At 56.9% G+C, this 16,980-nt stretch overlaps 1 protein-coding gene across 1 annotated transcript; it reads right to left on the minus strand.

Annotated features, from left to right (window-relative positions):
* Nucleotide 1: 1 nt before the first annotated feature.
* On the minus strand, nucleotides 2–16,914 carry SART1 (spliceosome associated factor 1, recruiter of U4/U6.U5 tri-snRNP). The gene is made up of 21 exons (XM_058861619.1): nucleotides 16,578–16,914; nucleotides 15,988–16,039; nucleotides 15,827–15,882; nucleotides 15,068–15,194; nucleotides 14,079–14,184; nucleotides 13,183–13,260; nucleotides 13,008–13,107; nucleotides 11,738–11,877; nucleotides 10,910–11,098; nucleotides 9,978–10,099; nucleotides 8,982–9,130; nucleotides 8,054–8,184; nucleotides 6,437–6,604; nucleotides 5,354–5,467; nucleotides 4,482–4,569; nucleotides 3,808–3,898; nucleotides 3,158–3,293; nucleotides 2,070–2,159; nucleotides 883–1,004; nucleotides 242–294; nucleotides 2–118 (listed from the first exon to the last, which is right to left on the minus strand). The coding sequence occupies exons 1-20, from the start codon at nucleotides 16,885–16,887 to the stop codon at nucleotides 276–278; spliced, it is 2,388 nt and encodes a 795-aa protein (XP_058717602.1). The 5' UTR covers nucleotides 16,888–16,914; the 3' UTR covers nucleotides 2–118; nucleotides 242–275.
* Between the last annotated feature and the right edge of the window lie 66 nt (nucleotides 16,915–16,980).

Here is a 16,980-nt window from a genome sequence, read left to right on the forward strand (position 1 = left end):
GGGGGACAGGGGCGTCCCCAGGGGGTCCCCAATGTCCAGGGGTGTCCCCAGGGGTGTCCCCAGGGGGTCCCCAGGGTGTCCCCAATGTCCAGGGGTGTCCCCAGGGGGTCCCAAAGGGGTCCCCAGGGGGTCCCACAATATCCCAAAGGTGTTCCCAGGTATCCAGGAATGTCCCCGGGGGTGTCCAGGGGTGTCCCCAATGTCCAGGGGTGTCCCCAGGGTGTCCCCAATGTCCAGGGGTGTCCCCAGGTGTCCCCAGGGTGTCCCCACGCCCCTCATTTGGTGATGGTGTTCCTGGAAGAGAAAAGGGGGATCAATGTCCCAGTGTTCCCAGTTCCTTCCCAGTGCCCCCCAATGTCCCCAGATCCCCTCCCAGTGCTCCCAGTGCTCCCAGTTCCTTCCCAGTGTCCCCAAATCTCCTCCCAGTGCTCCCAGTTCCTTCCCCGGCCCATCCCAGTAACCCCAAACCAGTAACAAGATTCCCTCCCAATTTGTCCCAGTCCCTCCCAGTCCAAGTTCCTTCCCCAGTCCCTTCCAGCGTCCCCAAATCCCTTCCCAGCTCCCTCCCAGTGCTCCCAGTCCCTCCCAGTGTCCCTAAATCGCCTCCCAATCCCCTCCCAGTTCTCCCAGTTCCTTCCCCAGTTCCTCCCAGTGTCCCCGAGATCCCCTCCCAGTGTCCCCAAACCCACTCCCAGTTCTCCCAGTCCCTCCCAGTGTCCCTAAATCTCCTCCCAGTCCCTCCAAATCCCCTCCCAGTCCATCCCAGTGCTCCCAGTGTCCCTAAATCTCCTCCCAGTCCCTCCAAATCCCCTCCCAGTCCATCCCAGTGCTCCCAGTGTCCCCCAGATCCCCTCCCAGTGCTCCCAGTTCCCCCAGTCTCACGCGTTCATGCTCTTGCCGGAGCCGCTCAGGACGATGTACGGCGTTTTCTGGGCGCGCTGCTTCTCCTGCAGCAGCGCCACCGTGCCCAGGGGGGTGTCACTGGAGCTCATCTTCTTCAGCAGCTGCACCCCAAAAACGGGGGGGGACCCCAAAATCAGGGGGGGCCCAAAAACCCCGAGAATCCCCCAAAAAAACCCCGAAAAAACTCGAGAATTCCCCCAAAAAAAACCCCAAAATCCCCCTGAAAAAACCGCAAAAAAACCCCGAGAATCCCCCCGAAAAAATCCTGAGAATCCCCCCAAAAAAACCCCACAAATTCCCCCAAAAAAAACCCGAAAAAACCCCAGAGAATTCCCGAGAAAAAACCTCAGAGAATTCCCAAAATCCCAAAGGAAAACCCCCCCGGTTTCCCCCCCATCCCCGGGGTGGTTCCCCAAAATCAAAGGGGGGACCCCAAAATCAGGGGGGTCCCAAAAACCCCGAGAATCCCCCCGAAAAACCCCAAGAATCCCCCAAAAAAACCCCGAAAATCCCCCCCCAAAAAAAACCTCAAGAATTCCCAAAATCCCAAAGGAAACCCCCCCTGGTTTCACCCCCCCGTCCCAAGGGTGGCTCCCCAAAATCAAAGGGGGGACCCCAAAAATCGGGGAGACCCTAAAGATTCTGGGAATTCACCCCAAAAACCCAAGGGAAACGCCCCCATCCCGTTCCCAGCTGGAGCTGCATCCCAAAAACCACGGGGAGATCCCAAAATTGGGGTTCCAGGTCCCCAAAATTGGGGTTTGAGGTCTCCAAAATTGGGGTTTGAGTCCCCAAAATTGAGGTTAAAGGTCCCCAAAATTGGGGTTAAAGGTCCCCAAAATTGGGGTTTGAGGTCTCCAAAATTGGGGCTAAAGGTCCCCAAAATTGGGGGTTAAAGGTCCCCAAAATTTGGGTTAAAGATCCCCAAAATTGGGGTTTGAGTCCCCAAAATTTGGGTTAAAGGTCCCCAAAATTGGGGTTTGAGGTCTCCAAAATCAGAGTGAGGACCCCAAGGGGAGCACAGGGGGGTCCCTAAAATCCCCCAAAATTCCCCCAAAATCCCCCAAAATTCCCCCAAAATCTCCCAAAATCCACCAAAATTCCCCTAAAATTCCCCAAAATCCTCCCAAAATTCCCCAAATCCCCCAATCCCCCCATCCCCTCACCGCCTCCTCGTCCAGTTTCTTCATCCTCCGCTCCGTCTTCATCTTCCCCGAGCCCTTCCCGTGGAAGCGGTGGGAGAGCTGCCGGAACGCCTGGGGACAGCACAGGGGACCTTGGGGACACCTTGGGGACACCTTGGGGACACTTTGGGGACACTCTGGGGATATTGGGGACATTTTGGGGACCTTGAGGACACTTAGGGGACGTTTTGGGGACATTTTGGGGGATATTTGGTGACAGCAGGATTTGGTGACACTGGGGGTGTTGGTGACACCGGGATTTGGGGACAGGGGGATTTGGTGACACCAGGGGTGATTTGGGGACACCAGGGGGGTGTTGGTGACACCGGTGGAGGTTTGGTGACACCAGGGTTTGGGGACACCAGGGGTGGTTTGGTGACACCAGGGTTTGATGACACCAGGATTTGGTGGCACTGGGGGTGTTGGTGACACCGGGATTTGGGGACAGGGGGATTTGGGGACACCAGGGGGGTGCTGGTGACACCAGGGGGGATTTGGGGACACCAGGGGGGGTTTGGTGACACTGGGATTTGGGGACAGGGGACATTTGAGGACATTTGGGGACATTTGGGGACATTTGGGACACGTCACCTCCTTGGGGGTGAGCTTGCTGACACCAGGGGGGATGTTGGTGACACCGGGATTTGGGGACAGGGAACATTTGGGGACAGGGGGATTGGGGACAGGGGGATTTGGTGACACCAGGATTTGGGGACACTTGGGGACATTTGGGGACACTTGGGGACACGTCACCTCCTTGGGGGTGAGCTTGCTGACACCAGGGGGGGTGTTGGTGACACCGGTGGAGGTTTGGTGACACTGGGGGGGTTTGGTGACACCAGGGGACATTTGGGGACACTTGGGGACACTTGGGGACACGTCACCTCCTTGGGGGTGAGCTTGCTCACACCAGGGGGGGTGTTGGTGACACCGGGATTTGGTGACACCGGAATTTGGGGACACCGGAATTTGGGGACAGGGGGATTTGGGGACATCTGGGGACATTTGGGGACACTTGGGGACATTTGGGGACACTTGGGGACATTTGGGGACACTTGGGGACACGTCACCTCCTTGGGGGTGAGCTTGCGGCCGGTCTCGTCCACGTACTCGATCTTGACGTCGGGCCTGTACCCCTCCTTCTCCTTGAAATCCTGCGTGAAACCCCGGAACTCCTCACGGCGACTGTACTTGTCATCGATGGCCCTGGGGACAGAGGGGACATCAGGGGGTGGCACTGGGGACACTGGGGACAGCAGGGACAGCGGGGACAGCGGGGGGTGGCACTGGGGGGGGCATTGTGGACATTGGGGACATGGGGGGACAGCAGGGACACAGCGGGGGGACATTGAGGGGACATTGGGTGGGGCATTGGGGACATTGGGGACATTGGGTGGGGCATTGGGGACATTGGGGGGGACATGGGGACATCGGGAGGCTCAGGGTGACACGGTGGGTAATGCAAGAGATGACACCGGTGACAGCCAGGTGACATTGGGGACACACAGGTGATTGGTGACGCAGGTGACACAGGTGACACCCAGGTGACACAGGTGTGACACAGGTGACACACAGGTGACACAGGTGACACAGGTGACACACAGGTGACACCCAGGTGACACAGGTGACACAGGTGACACACAGGTGACACAGGTGACACAGGTGACATGACACCCAGGTGACACACAGGTGTGACACACAGGTGACAGGTGACACTCACATCTTGTCCTCGATGCAGTACACGGCCGAGGGCAGGGATTTGTTTGGGGCTTTCACTCGCGCCACTTTCTGCACCGTGGTCTCCAACAGCCCTGGGGAGGGGACCCCAAAAACACCTCAGGGACCCCAAAAACACCCAAAAACACCCCAAAAACACCTCAAAAACACCCCAAAAACACCTCAAAAACACCCCAAAAACACCTCAAAAACACCCCAAAAACACTTCAGGGACCCCAGAAACACCTCAGGGACCCCAAAAACACCCCAAATGTCCCCAAATCCCCCCCAAAGTCCACAAATGACCCCCAAAGGTCTCCAAATGTCCCCAAATCCCCTCGAGTCTCCCCCAAACGTCCCCAGATCCCCCCAAATCCCCCCTGAGCCCCCCAAATCTCCCCTGAGCCCCCGCAAATCCCTCCTGAGCCCCCCCAAATCCCCCCCAATCCCCCCTGAGCCCCCCCAAATCCCTCCTGAGCCCCCCTGAGTCCCCCCAAATCCCTCCTGAGCCCCCCCAAAGCCCCACAAATCCTCCCCAATCCCCCCAAATCCCCCCCAAATCCCCTCTGAGCCCCCCCAAATCCCCCCAAATCCCCCCTGAGCCCCCCCCAAATCCCCTCTGAGCCCCCCCAAAGCCCCCCAAATCCTCCCCAATCCCCCCAAATTCCCAATCCCCACCTTTGTTCTGGCACAGCAGCAGCGCCGCCGCCAGCCCCCGGTTCACGATGGGCTCCTCGTCCAGGATCGTGGTGGACGAGGCCGAGAACTGCAGGAAAAGGGGCTCAGGGGGCACCCCAAAATTTGGAACCCCCCAAAAATCCCCCCCAGATTGGGAACCTCCCCCAAAAATTCCCCCCTAAAAATCAGGAACCCAAAAAAAATTCCCCCCAAAAATCAGGAACCCCCCCAAAAATCGGGAACCCCCCAAAACTCCCCCCCCAAAAATCGGGAACCCCCCCAAAAATCGGGAACACCCCCCCAAAAAAAAAACCCCCAAAAATCGGGAACCCCCCCCAAATTGGGAACCCCGCAAAATCGGGAACTCCCCAAAAAAATCCCCCCCAAAAATCGGGAACCCCCCCAAAAAATCCCCCCCAAAATCGGGAACCCCCCCCAAAAATCAGGAACCCCAAAAAAATCCCCCCCAAAAATCAAGAATCCCAAAAAAATCCCCCCCAAAAGGATTTGGGTTTTGGGGTGACCCCATTTTGGGGTCCCATTTTTGCAGCTTCTCCCTTTTCTTTAAAGCGCGGCCGTTTCGGCCCAATCTTCAGCTTCCTCCCCAATTTTGGGGTCCCCCAGCCCATTTTTGGGGTCCCCATCCCATTTTTGAGATCCTTTATCTCATTTTTGGGGTCCCCCACCCATTTTTTGGGTCCCTCATCCCGTTTTCGAGATTCCTCATCCCATTTTTGGGGTCCCTTTATCTCATTTTTGAGATCCTTTATCCCATTTCTGAGATCCCCCATCCCATTTTTGAGGTCCCCACCCCATTTTTGGGGTCCCCCAGCCCGTTTTTGGGGTGTTTCTCCCCGTTTTTGGGGTCTCACATCCTGGTGCTGCCGCTCCTCGGCCAGGTTGACGCTGCTCCACCCCACGTTCTCCTCCCCCTCTGAATCCGGGGGCTCCGGGGGTGACGCCGGGCGGCCGGCGCGCTCCAGGGCCTGGGGACAGCGTTGGGGACATTGGGGACATCATTGGGGACATTGGGGACAGCGTTGGGGACATTGGGGACAGCGTTGGGGACGTTGGGGACACGGAAGGGACAAACATGGGGAGAAAAAATTCCCCCCGAATTCCCCCATTGCCACCCCAAATCCACTCCTCCATCACCTTCACACGCCCCAAACCTTCCCTGAACTCCCCCAAAACCCTCAAATTTCCCCAAATCCCCCCCAAAATATCCTTGAACTCACAAAAATTCCTCAAATCCTCCCCAAATCCTCCCTGAACTCTCAAATCCCCCAAAACTCCACAAAATCCTTCTCAAACCACCCCTGAATTCCCCCCAAATCCCCTCCAACCCCCCAACCTCCCCCAAATCCTTTCCAAACCCCCCAAATCCCCCCCCAAATCCTCCCCAAATCCCCTCCAACCCCCTCCAATCCCCCCAAACCCTTTCCAACCCCCCCAAATCTCCTCCAATGCCCCCAAATCCTTTCCAAACCCCCCAAACCCCCCCAAATCTCCAGAACCGCCCCCCAAATCCTCCCCAAATCCCCCCCAACCTCCCCCAAATCTCCAGGATCACCCCCCAAATCCCCCCCAACCCCCCCCAAATCCCCTCCAACCCCCCCAAATCTCCTCCAAACTCCCCCAAATCCCCCCAAATCTCCAGAACCACTCCCCAAATCCCCTCCAGATCCCCTCCAACCCCCCCCAAATCACCTCCAAATCTCCTCCAATCCCCCCCAAACACCCCAAATCCCCCCCAGACCCCCTCCAATCCCCCCAAATCCTCCCCAAATCCCCCCAACCTTCCCAAATCCCCCCAAACTCCCCCCCAAATCCCCTCAAATCCCCACCAAACCCCCCCAAACCCCCCCCAAACTCTCCAAAATCCCCCCCAAACCCCCTAAATCCCCTCCAACCCCCCCAAATCCCCCCCAAATCCCCCCCAAACCCCCCCTGACCATGAGCTCCTCCTGCTCCTCGCGGTTCCCGGCCAGGCCGTAGGTCGGGATCTCTCCCAGGGTCCGGCAGAATTCCGAGGTGGCGTTGAAGACGATGCTGCTGCCCCCAGCCCGGGGGTCCGGCCCCCCCGGGACCCCCCCAGAGCCCCCCCGGAGCAGCTCCAGCACCTGGGGGAGGAGGAGGAGGAGGAGGAGTCACAGGGACGCCCCAGTTTGGGGTTGTTTCATCTCAGAATTCCCTTTTTGGGGTCGTCCCAGGGATGGGGGTGGGGGTTGGGGGGGTTTGGGAGAGGTTTTGGGGGTGCCAAGCGGGGTTTGGGGGGGATTTGGGGAATTTTGGGGTCCTGCAAAGGAGATTTTGGGGGATTTGGGGATGCCATGGGGAATTTTGGGGTCCTGCAGGGAGGATTTGGATCTGCCATGAAGAATTTTGGGGTCCTGCAGTGGAGATTTTGGGATGCCACAGGGAATTTTGGGGAATTTTGGGGTCTTGCAGTGGAAGTTTTGGGGGATTTGGGGGTGTTATGGGGAATTTTGGGGTGCCACAGGGGATTTTGGGGGATTTTGGGGTGTTATGGAGAATTTTGGGGTCCTTTAGAGAGGATTTTGGGGTGCTACAGGGAATTCTTGGGTGCTGCAGGGAGGATTTTGGGGGATTTGGGAGCATTATGGGGATTTTGGGGTCCTGCAGCAGAGATTTTGGGGGATTTGGGGGCGTTATTGGGAATTTTGGGGTCCTGCAGTGGAGATTTTGGGATGCCAAGGGGAATTTTGGGGTCCTGCAGTGGAAGTTTTGGGGGATTTGGGGGTGTTATTGGGAATTTTTGGGTGCTGCAGTGAGGATTTGGGGGATTTGGGGCCGTTATGGGGAATTTTGGGGTCTTGTAGTGGAAATTTGGGGGGATTTTGGGAATTTTGGGGTCCTGCAGGGCAGATTTTGGGGGATTTTGGGGCACTGCCCAGAGGGGTTTTTGGGGTGGTTTTGGAGTGGTTTTTAGGGTGGGTTTTGGGGTGGTTTTGGGGTAATTTTTGGGGTGATTTTCGGGTAGTTTTGGGGTGGGTTTTTGGAGTGGTTTTGAGGTATTTTTGGGGTACTTTTTGGGTGTTTTGGGGGTGTTTTTGGGGAGGCTTTTTGGGATGATTTTTGGGGTGGTTTTTGGGTGATTTTTGGGATAGTTCTGGAGTGGTTTTGGGGTGGTTTTTGGGGTGGTTTTTGGGGTGGTTTTTGGGGTGGTTTTGGGGTGGTTTTTGGAGTGCTTTTGAGGTGCTTTTGGGGTAGTTTTGGGGTGTTTTTGGGGTGACTTTTGGAGTGATTTTTGGGGTGTTTTTGGGGTGGTTTTGAGGTGTTTTTGGGGTGTTTTTTGGGGTGGCTTTCAGGTTGGTTTTGGGGTGTTTTTGAGGGTGGTTTTGGGGTGGTTTGTGGGGTGGTTCTGGGGTGCTTTTGGGGTGGTTTTTTCGGGGTGTTTTTGGGTGGGTTTTGGGGTGGGTTTTTGGGGTGTTTTTGGAGGCTTTTTGGGGTGTTTTTTGGAGTGTTTTTGGGGTGGTTTTAGGGTGGTTTTGGGGTGTTTTTGGGGTGTTTTCAGGGTGTTTTTGGGATGTTTTTGGGGTGTTTTTCACCTTCTCTCCCCCTCCCTCGCGCAGCTCCCGCAGCTGCTGCAGGCGCCGGCCCCGCTCCAGCTGCTGCTGCAGCTCCTGCTCTGCCTCATCTTCCTCCAGGGCCGGGGGGGTCCCGGGGGCCGCTGCCTCCTCTGGGGGGCACATCGGGGTCAGGGGAACCCCAAAATCCCCAAAAATCCCCCCAAAAATCCCCTCCAAACCCCTAAAGCCACCCCCAAATCGCTCTGAACTCCTCCAAATCCCCAAATCCTTTCTCTGCCTCATCTTCCTCAAGGGCCGGGGGGGTCCCGGCTCCTCTGGGGGGAAAATTGGGGTTGGGGGAACCCCAAAATCCCATAAAAACATCCCAAAAATGCTTCTCAGTCTCCCTAAAACTCCCCCAAATCTCCTAAATCCACCAAAAAACCCTCTCAGCCTCCCTAAACTTGTCCGAAATGCCCTAAAACCCCCCCCAATCCCATCAAATCCTCCCAAACCCCATAAAATCCCCCCCAAATCCCATAAAATCCTCCCCAAATCCCATAAAATGCTCCCCAAATCCCATAAAATCCTCCCCAAATCCCATCAAATCCCCCCAAATCCCATAAAATCCCCCTCAAATCCTATGAAACCCCCCCAAATCCCATAAAATCCCCCCCAAGTCAAATAAAATCCCCCCAAATCCCATCAAATCCCCACAAAATCCCATAAAATCCTACCCAAATTCCCTCAAATCCCATAAAATCTCCCCAAATCCCATAGAATCTCCCCAAATCCCATAAAATCTTTCCCAAATCCCATAAAATCCCCCCAAATCCCATCAAATCCCCCCCAAATCCCATAAAATGCCCCTCAACCCCCCCCAAATCCCATAAATCCCCCCAAATCCCATAAAATCCCCCCCAAACCCCCCCAAATCCCATAAACCCCCCCAATCCCCCTTTCCCACCGTCACTGCTGATTTCCATGTTTTCCGTGCGGGTGTCGTCCGAGGGCAGCGGGGCCTGGGGGGTCCCCTCGGGGGGGCTGGAGGCGTTTTCGGGGTCCCCCCCGGCCCCCTCCTCATCCTCCTGCACCCGCCGGCCTCGGCCCCGCGACCTGGGGGGATTTGGGGGGGATTTAGGGGGGATTTGGGGGGATTTAGGGGGAATTTGGGGGGGATTTGGGGGGTTTAGGGGGATTTGGGGGGATTTGGGGGGGATTTGATGGGATTTGGGGGGTTTAGGGGGATTTGGGGGGATTTGGGGGGGATTTGGGGAGGATTTCGGGGGGATTTGGGGGGATTTAGGGGGGGATTTGATGGGATTTGGGGGGATTTGGGGGGGATTTGGGGGGATTTGGGGGGATTTTGGGGGATTGAACCCCAAACAGGACACCCAGGACCCCTCCCAGGTGAGCCTTGGTAAGACCCAAATTCTGCAGAATTCCCCCCAAAATCTCCCCAAGACCCCCAAATCACACCCAGGACCCCCCAAATCCTCCCCAGGACCTCCCAAATCTCCCCCAGGACCCCCCAAATCCCCCCCAGGACCCCCCAAATCCTCCCCAGATCCCCCCAAATTTCCCCCAGGACCCCCCAAATCCCCCCCAGGACCCCCCAAATCCCACCCAGGACCCCCTAAATCCTCCCCAGGACCCCCCAAATCCCCCCCAGATCCCCCCAAATCCCCCCCAGATCCCCCCAAATTTCCCCCAGGACCCCTCAAACCCCCTCCAGGACCCCCCAAATCCCCCCCAGGACCCCCCAAATCCCACCCAGGATCCCCCAAATCCCCTCCAGGATCCCCTCAACCCCCCCCCAGGATCCCCCAAATCCTCCCCAGGACCCCCCAAATCCTCCCCAGGACCCCCCAAATCCCCCCCAGATCCCCCCAAATCCCACCCAGGACCCCTCAAACCCCCTCCAGGACCCCCCAAATTTCCCCCAAATCCCCCCCAGCCCCACCTGGAGCCGAAATCCCCCTGGGTGTCGCCCGGGGCCAGCGCCAGGAGATCGTCGGCCTTGAGGGGTTTCTCCTTTTTCCGCAGTTTCCGAACGCGGCGCCGCGTTTTCCGGAACGTCACCGCCTGGGGGGACCCCAAAACGTCCCAATCTCCCCAAAATCTCCCCAAAATCCCCTCAAATTCCCACAAATCCCCCCCAAATTACCCCCAGTGGTTCCAAATCCCCCCAAAATCTCCCCCAAATGACCCCAATGACCCCAAATCCCCTCAAAATCATCCCAAACGACCCCAAATCTCCTTAAATCTCCCCCAGAGACCCCAAATTTCCCCCAAAGACCCCAAATCCCCAAAAAGAATCCCCCCAAAATTCCCTCAAATCCCCCCAAAGACCCCAAACCCCAAAACCCCCCCCGAAATTCCCACAAATCCCCCCAAAGACCCAAAAAATCCCCCCAAAAATACCTCAAAAATCCCCAAAAAAATCCCAAAAAAATCCCCCAAAAATTCCAAAAAAATCCCCACAAATCCTCTCAGATCTCCCCCAGAGACCCCAAATCTCCCGAAATCCCAAAAAAATCCCCCCAAAATTCCCACAAATCCCCCCCAAAGACCCCAAAAATCCCCCCAAAATGCCCCAAAAATCCCAAAAAAATCCCCAAAGATCCCAAAAATTTCCCACAAATCCCCCCCTAACAACCCCAAATCCCCTCAAATCCCCAAAAAATCCCCCCAAAATTCCCTCAAATCCCCCCCAAAGACCCCAAATCCCAAAACCCGCCCCCAAATTCCCAAAAATCCCCCCCAAAGACCCAAAAAATCCCCCAAAAAATCCCCAAAAAATCCCAAAAATCCCCCCAAAAATTCCCATAAATCCCCTCAAATCCCCCCAAAATCTCCCCCAGACCCCCCCAAACCCCCCCACCCCCCCCTCACCATCTCCTCGGGGCTCAGGTACTCCGGGGCCAGGCGGGGGAGGGGCAGCTCCAGGCTCTGGGGGGCGGGGCCGGGGGGGGGGAGGGGCCCGGGCCGGGGGTCCCCCCCCGCGTCCTGCGTCCCCCCCGGGCCCAGGCGGAACGAGGGGCGCGGCGCCGGCTCGTCGTACTGCGGCAGCAGCGCGGGCGCCTGCGGGACGGGCGCGATATATCGTGATACGTCGCGATACAGCGCAATACAACACGATACATCGCGATACGGCGCAATACGGCGCGACGTATCGCGATACAACGTGATACATCTCGATACGTTGAGATGCGTCGCGATACGTCGCGACGTGTCACGATATCGGCCGGCGCGTCGCGACGCAGCGCGAGGTACGGCCAGAGAGCGGCGCATCGTTAAACTCTGCCTGTGATATAGAGCGATATAGAGCCCTCCATAACCTGTGCTATATCACGATATAAACTCCTGTATAACCTGTGCTATATCGCGATATAAACCCCTCCATAACCTGTGCTATATCACGATATAGAGCCCTCCATAACCTGTGCTATATGGCGATATACAACCCCTCCATAACCTGTGCTATGTCGCGATATAGAGTCCTCCATAACCTGTGCTATATCGCGATATAAAGCCTCCCATAACCTGTGCTATATCGCGATTTAGAGTCCTCCATAACCCGCGGTAACTCCTCACAGCCCAGGACTCCGGTATCGTGACCCAGCCGGCGCCGCGCGGGGTTCCCGCGGGATATCGCGACAGGAGGCCGGTGGGGGTGGGTGGGGGCGGGGCCTATCGCGACATGTCGCGACATGGCGGTACCTGAGGGGCGGAGCCCGGCTCCTGCTCGCTGTAGGGGTCGTAGCCGGGGCGGCGCCGCCGCAGCTCCTGATCCTCCCGCGCCCGCGCAGCCGCCGCCAGCGCAACCTGCTCCAGAACGTCCTCACCCGACTCCAGAACACCTGCACACACCGGACACACGGACACACGGACACGGGACACACGGACACACCGACAGACACACGGACACACGGACACACCGACAGACACACGGACACACGGACACGGGACAGACACACAGACACACGGACACGGGACAGACACACGGACACACGGACACGGGACAGACACACGAGGACAGACACAGACACACCGACAGACACACGGACAGACACATGGACATGGGGACACACAGGGACATGGGGACACACAGGGACACACGGACAGACACACGGACATGCGGACACACGGACACGGGACACACAGACGTGGGGACAGACACACGGACACGGGGCCACACGGACACAGGGACACGGGGACAGACGGACATGGGGACAGACGGACACAGGGATAGGACAGACAGAGACACACACAGCAACAGACAAACACGGGGACAGACAAGAACATGGGGACAGAGGGGGACACGAGGGGACAGACAGGACAGACAGGGGGACAGTGAGGGGACAGACAGGACAGACGGGGACAGTGAGGGAACAGACAGGACAGACAGGGGGACAGACAGGGGGACAGACAGGACAGACAGGGGGACAGACGGGGGGACAGACAGGACAGACAGGGGGACAGACGGGGGACAGTGAGGGGACAAACAGGGGGACAGTGAGGGGACATCTTGGATGAGGACACCGCACACCCCAGGAACCCTCCCGGTGTCCCTTGGGGACAGCCCAGTGTCACTGCCCCCCCCCCAGTGTCCCCCTCAATGTCCCCAGTGTCCCCACTGTCCCCCAATGTCCCCCCAATGTCCCCCCAGTGTCCCCCCAGTGTCCCCACTGTCCCCCAATGTCCCCAGTGTCCCCACCGTCCCCCCGTGTCCCAAATGTCCCCCAATGTCCCCAGTGTCCCCAGTGTCCCCCAGTATCCCCACTGTCCCCACTGACCCCTAACGTCCCCCAGTGCTCCCAGTGTCCTCCAATGTCCCCAGTGTCCCCAATGTCCCCACTGACCCCCAGTGTCCCCAATGTCCCCAGTGTCCCCCAGTGTCCCCAGTGTCCCCAGTGTCCCCAGTGTCCCCAATGTCCCCAATGTCCCCACTGACCCCAGTGTCCCCAGTGTCCCCAGTGTCCCCACTGACCCCTGTCCTTCAGGGTCAGCACCAGCGTTTGTCCCTCGGGGATCGAGGCCGGGTCGTGCTCCACCGTCAGCCCCTGCAGGTCCCGGGCACTGTAACGCTCCTGGGGGGGACAGAGGGGTCATGGCCTGTCCCCAAATGTCCCCAAATGTCCCCAAATGTCCCCAATGTCCCTCACCCGCCGCCGCCGCTGGAACTCCTCCTCCACCAAGGGGCTGACACCGAACTCCTGATCCATCTCCTCCAGCAGCTTGGCCTGCAAATGCTCCCAGTCAAACCAGTCTGGGGACACTTGGGGACACTTGGGGACAGCAGGGGACACCCCCAGCCCACCCCCCAAAAAAAAGGAACCCGGGGGATTTTATTGAAGGGAAAAAAATCAGCTGAAATCTCAATTTTTGGGTTAAAATCGGCCCCAAACGGCTCCGGATTCATTGGGTTCTTCCTGAAATTCTCCCGGAATTTTTTGGGAATGTTGTTAAAAATCGGGGTCAGTCCTCAAACAACCCCAAAATCCCTAAAAATCGGGGTGGGATCGGGATTTTAGGGTAAAAATTCGGGATTTTGGCCCCACGTGGGGAAAATTTACCTCAGGGACGCAAAATTTAAGGCGTCAAATCATCGTTTTTAGGGGTTTTTTGAGGGAATATCCCTAAAAATCGCATTGAAATTCATAATGTTTAAAAATCTAGAGATAATTTGAGTTTCAGGCTCGAAAATTCCTCATTTTAACTCAAAAATTTGTTTTAAAGGAAAGATTTAAAACCCAAAATCTTGAATTTTTTAGATTTTTCTCTAAAATAATCCTAAATTTTACAGGTTTTACGAAGTTTTTGATGGAAAATCTTAAAATTTAACATAAATTTTCTGGCAGCTCCACAATTCCCAAAAATCCTGGACTAAACCAGGTTTATAGGAGGTTAAAATCCCCCAAAAATCCCATAAAAATCAAACTTTTAGCTGTAAAATCACTAAAAATTGGGGTAAAAATGCCTTTTTTTGACTGAAACCAGGGGGGGATTTTGGTTTTCCCAGGATTTGAGGATTTCCTGGGATTTGGGGGTCTTTTCCCACCCTTTTTTCTGCCAGTTCTTTCTCCCTCTGGAGCGCCCGGCTGCGCTCGATCCACGCGGCCGCGTCGTCCAGCCAGGGCTCCTCCTCCCCCAGAGTCTTCACTTTCCTTTTTGGGGTAAAAAATGAGAATTTTGGGGTCCCCAAAACCACCTAAAATCTGTCCTGGAACCCCAAAATCCTTTCCCTGTTTCCCAAAGAATCCAGGTTTTTCCAATACTCCTAAAAATTTTCTTTAGGATTTCCAAATTCTGCCCCAAAATCCCCTCCCAGATCCCCCCAAAGGCTCCAAAAATCTTTCCAACCCCCCCAAATGTTTTGGGTGCCCCAAAATCCCACCTTGGCCCCCCAAATTCCCCCTGAGACCCCTCCCAGCCCCCCCAAATTCTACCCTTGAATTCCACAATTCCTTCCAGAACCCCCAAAACTCTCCCAAATTTCCCCAAAATCCCCTCCCAGCCCCCCAAATCCCCTCAAATCCCATCCCAGCCCCCCAAAACCCCTGAAACCCCCTCCCAGCCCCCCAAAATCCCTCCAAAACCTTCCCAAATCCCCTCCCAGCCCCTCCAAATCCCATCCCAGCCCCCCAAATCCCCCCAAATCCCATCCCAGCCCCCCCAAAATCCCCTCCCAGCCTCCCAAACCTCATCTCAGCCCCCCCAAAGCCCCCCAAATCCCCTCCCATCCCCCCAAACTCCACCCCAGCCCCCCAAATCCCCTCCCAGTCCCCCAAATCCCCTCTCAGACCCCCCAAAACCCCCTCCCAGCCCCCTCAAATCCCCTCAAATCCCATCCCAGCCCCCCAAATCCCATCCCAGCCCCCCCAAAGCCCCTCCAATCCCCCCAAAGCCCCTCCAATCCCCCCAAAGCCCCTCCAAATCCCCTCAAATCCCCTCCCAGCCCCCTCAAATCCCATCCCAGCCCCTCCAAATCCCCTCCCAGACCCCCAAATTCCCTCCCAGCCCCCCCAAATCCCCTCCCAGCCCCCGTACCCCAGTTTTTGGTTCAGCAGCCGTTTCTCCTTGGCCGCCGCCAGTTTCTCGCGGATTTCCTCGCGCTGCCGCAGCGCCAGGGGATTGATCACCTCGGCTGCCACCGGGTCCTCCTTGGTGCCAGCCTCTGCCCGGGGGGAGCACCCCGAAATCAGCCCCAAAATCAGCCCCAAAATCACAACAGGACACCCCAAAATCGGCCCCAAAATCACAACAGGACACCCTGAAATCGGCCCCAAAATCGGCCCCAAAATCAGCACAGGACACCCCAAAATCGGCCCCAAAATCAGCCCCAAAATTGGCCCCTAAATCACAACAGAACACCCCGAAATTGGCCCCAATGTCAGCCCCAAAGTCGGCAAAATTAGCCCCAAAATCAGCCCCAAAATCGGCCCCAAAATCGGCCCCAAAATCGGCCCCTAAATCACAACAGGACACCCCGAAATCGGCCCCAGAATCAGCCCCAAAATCACAACAGGACACCCCAAAATCAGCCCCAAAATCAGCCCCAAATCAGCCCCAAATCAGCCCCAAAATCACAACAGGACACCCCAAAATCAGCCCCAAAATCAGCCCCAAAATTGGCCCCAAAATCACAACAGGACACCCCGAAATCAGCCCCAAAATCAGCCCCAAACACCCCAAAACCAGCCCCAAACACCCCAAAATCAGCCCCAAACACCCCAAAATCAGCCCCAAACACCCCAAAACCAGCCCCAGACACCCCAAAATCCCCCAAATCTGGGTTTTCCCGCTCACCTTTCTTCACCGTGCTGGTTTCCAGTGGTTTGAGCCCCAGTTTGGCGCGGAGTTTACTGGGAATGGGAGAAGGGGGTCAGGGGAGGGGTCCCAGGGGGGATTTTTGGGGTGGGGGGACCCCAAATTTGGGGGATTTTTGGGGGAAACTCGAGGGGTCTCACTTGGTTTCTTCCACGCTCAAGGAGGATTCGGCTGCTGTGGATTTAGGAGCGGCTAAAGGGGTAATTAATGAATTATTAATGATTAATTAGCGGAGGGGAGATGCAGTGATGCTCCCTAAAGTGCTGGAACACAAAAATCCGCACCAGAGACCCCAAAATCTCCTTTAATACCCCCAAAATTCTCATTTAAAACCCCAAAATCTGCTTTAACCCCCCCAAAATTCCCCTTTAACCCCACAAAATTCCCCTTTAACACCACAAAATCCCCTTTAAACCCCCCAAATTCTCTTTTAACCCCCCAAATCTCCTTTAACGCTCTGAAATTCTCCTTTAACCCCTCAAAATCACTCTTAACCCCCCAAAATCATCTTTAAGCCCCCCAAAATTCCCCTTTAACCCCACAAAATTCTCATTTAACCCCCTAAAATCCGCTTTAACCCCCTGAAATTGTCCTTTAAGCCCCCCAAAATTCTTCTTTAACCCCCCCAAAATCCCCTTTAACCCCCCAAATTCTCTTTTAACCCCCAAAATTCTCCTTTAGGCCCCCCAAAATCCTCTTTAACACCCCCCAAATCCCCCCCCGCCCTCACCGGGCTCCTCCCGCTCCTCCTTCCTCTCCCTCTTGGCTCTCCGCTCGTTCTCGGAGCCTCCCCGGCCATGGCCGCTCCTCCCGGGCTCCTCAGGGCCTCCGCGCCGGGAGGAACCGGAGCCTCCCCCGGAGCCCCCGCGCTCCCCCCGGGAGCGACTGCGCTTCCCCCGCCGCTCCCCGCCGCGGTGCCGGTGTTTGCGGTGCTCGCGGGGCCGCCCCGCGCTGCCGCCTCCGCCCGTCCCGGCCGCTCCCGGAGTCTCCTCGGCCGCCTCGGCCCCGCCGCGCTCCCGGTGCTTCTTCGAGGCGCCCATGGCCGCGCCGCCACTTCCGGGAGAGAGCGGGACTTCCGCTCGTTGCCATAGCGACGCTTCCGGTGCTCGGCTACTTCCGGCGGAGCGCGGCGC

This window comes from Poecile atricapillus, chromosome 37, assembly GCF_030490865.1.
Source record: "Poecile atricapillus isolate bPoeAtr1 chromosome 37, bPoeAtr1.hap1, whole genome shotgun sequence".
Classification (NCBI taxonomy): Eukaryota; Metazoa; Chordata; class Aves; order Passeriformes; family Paridae; genus Poecile; species Poecile atricapillus.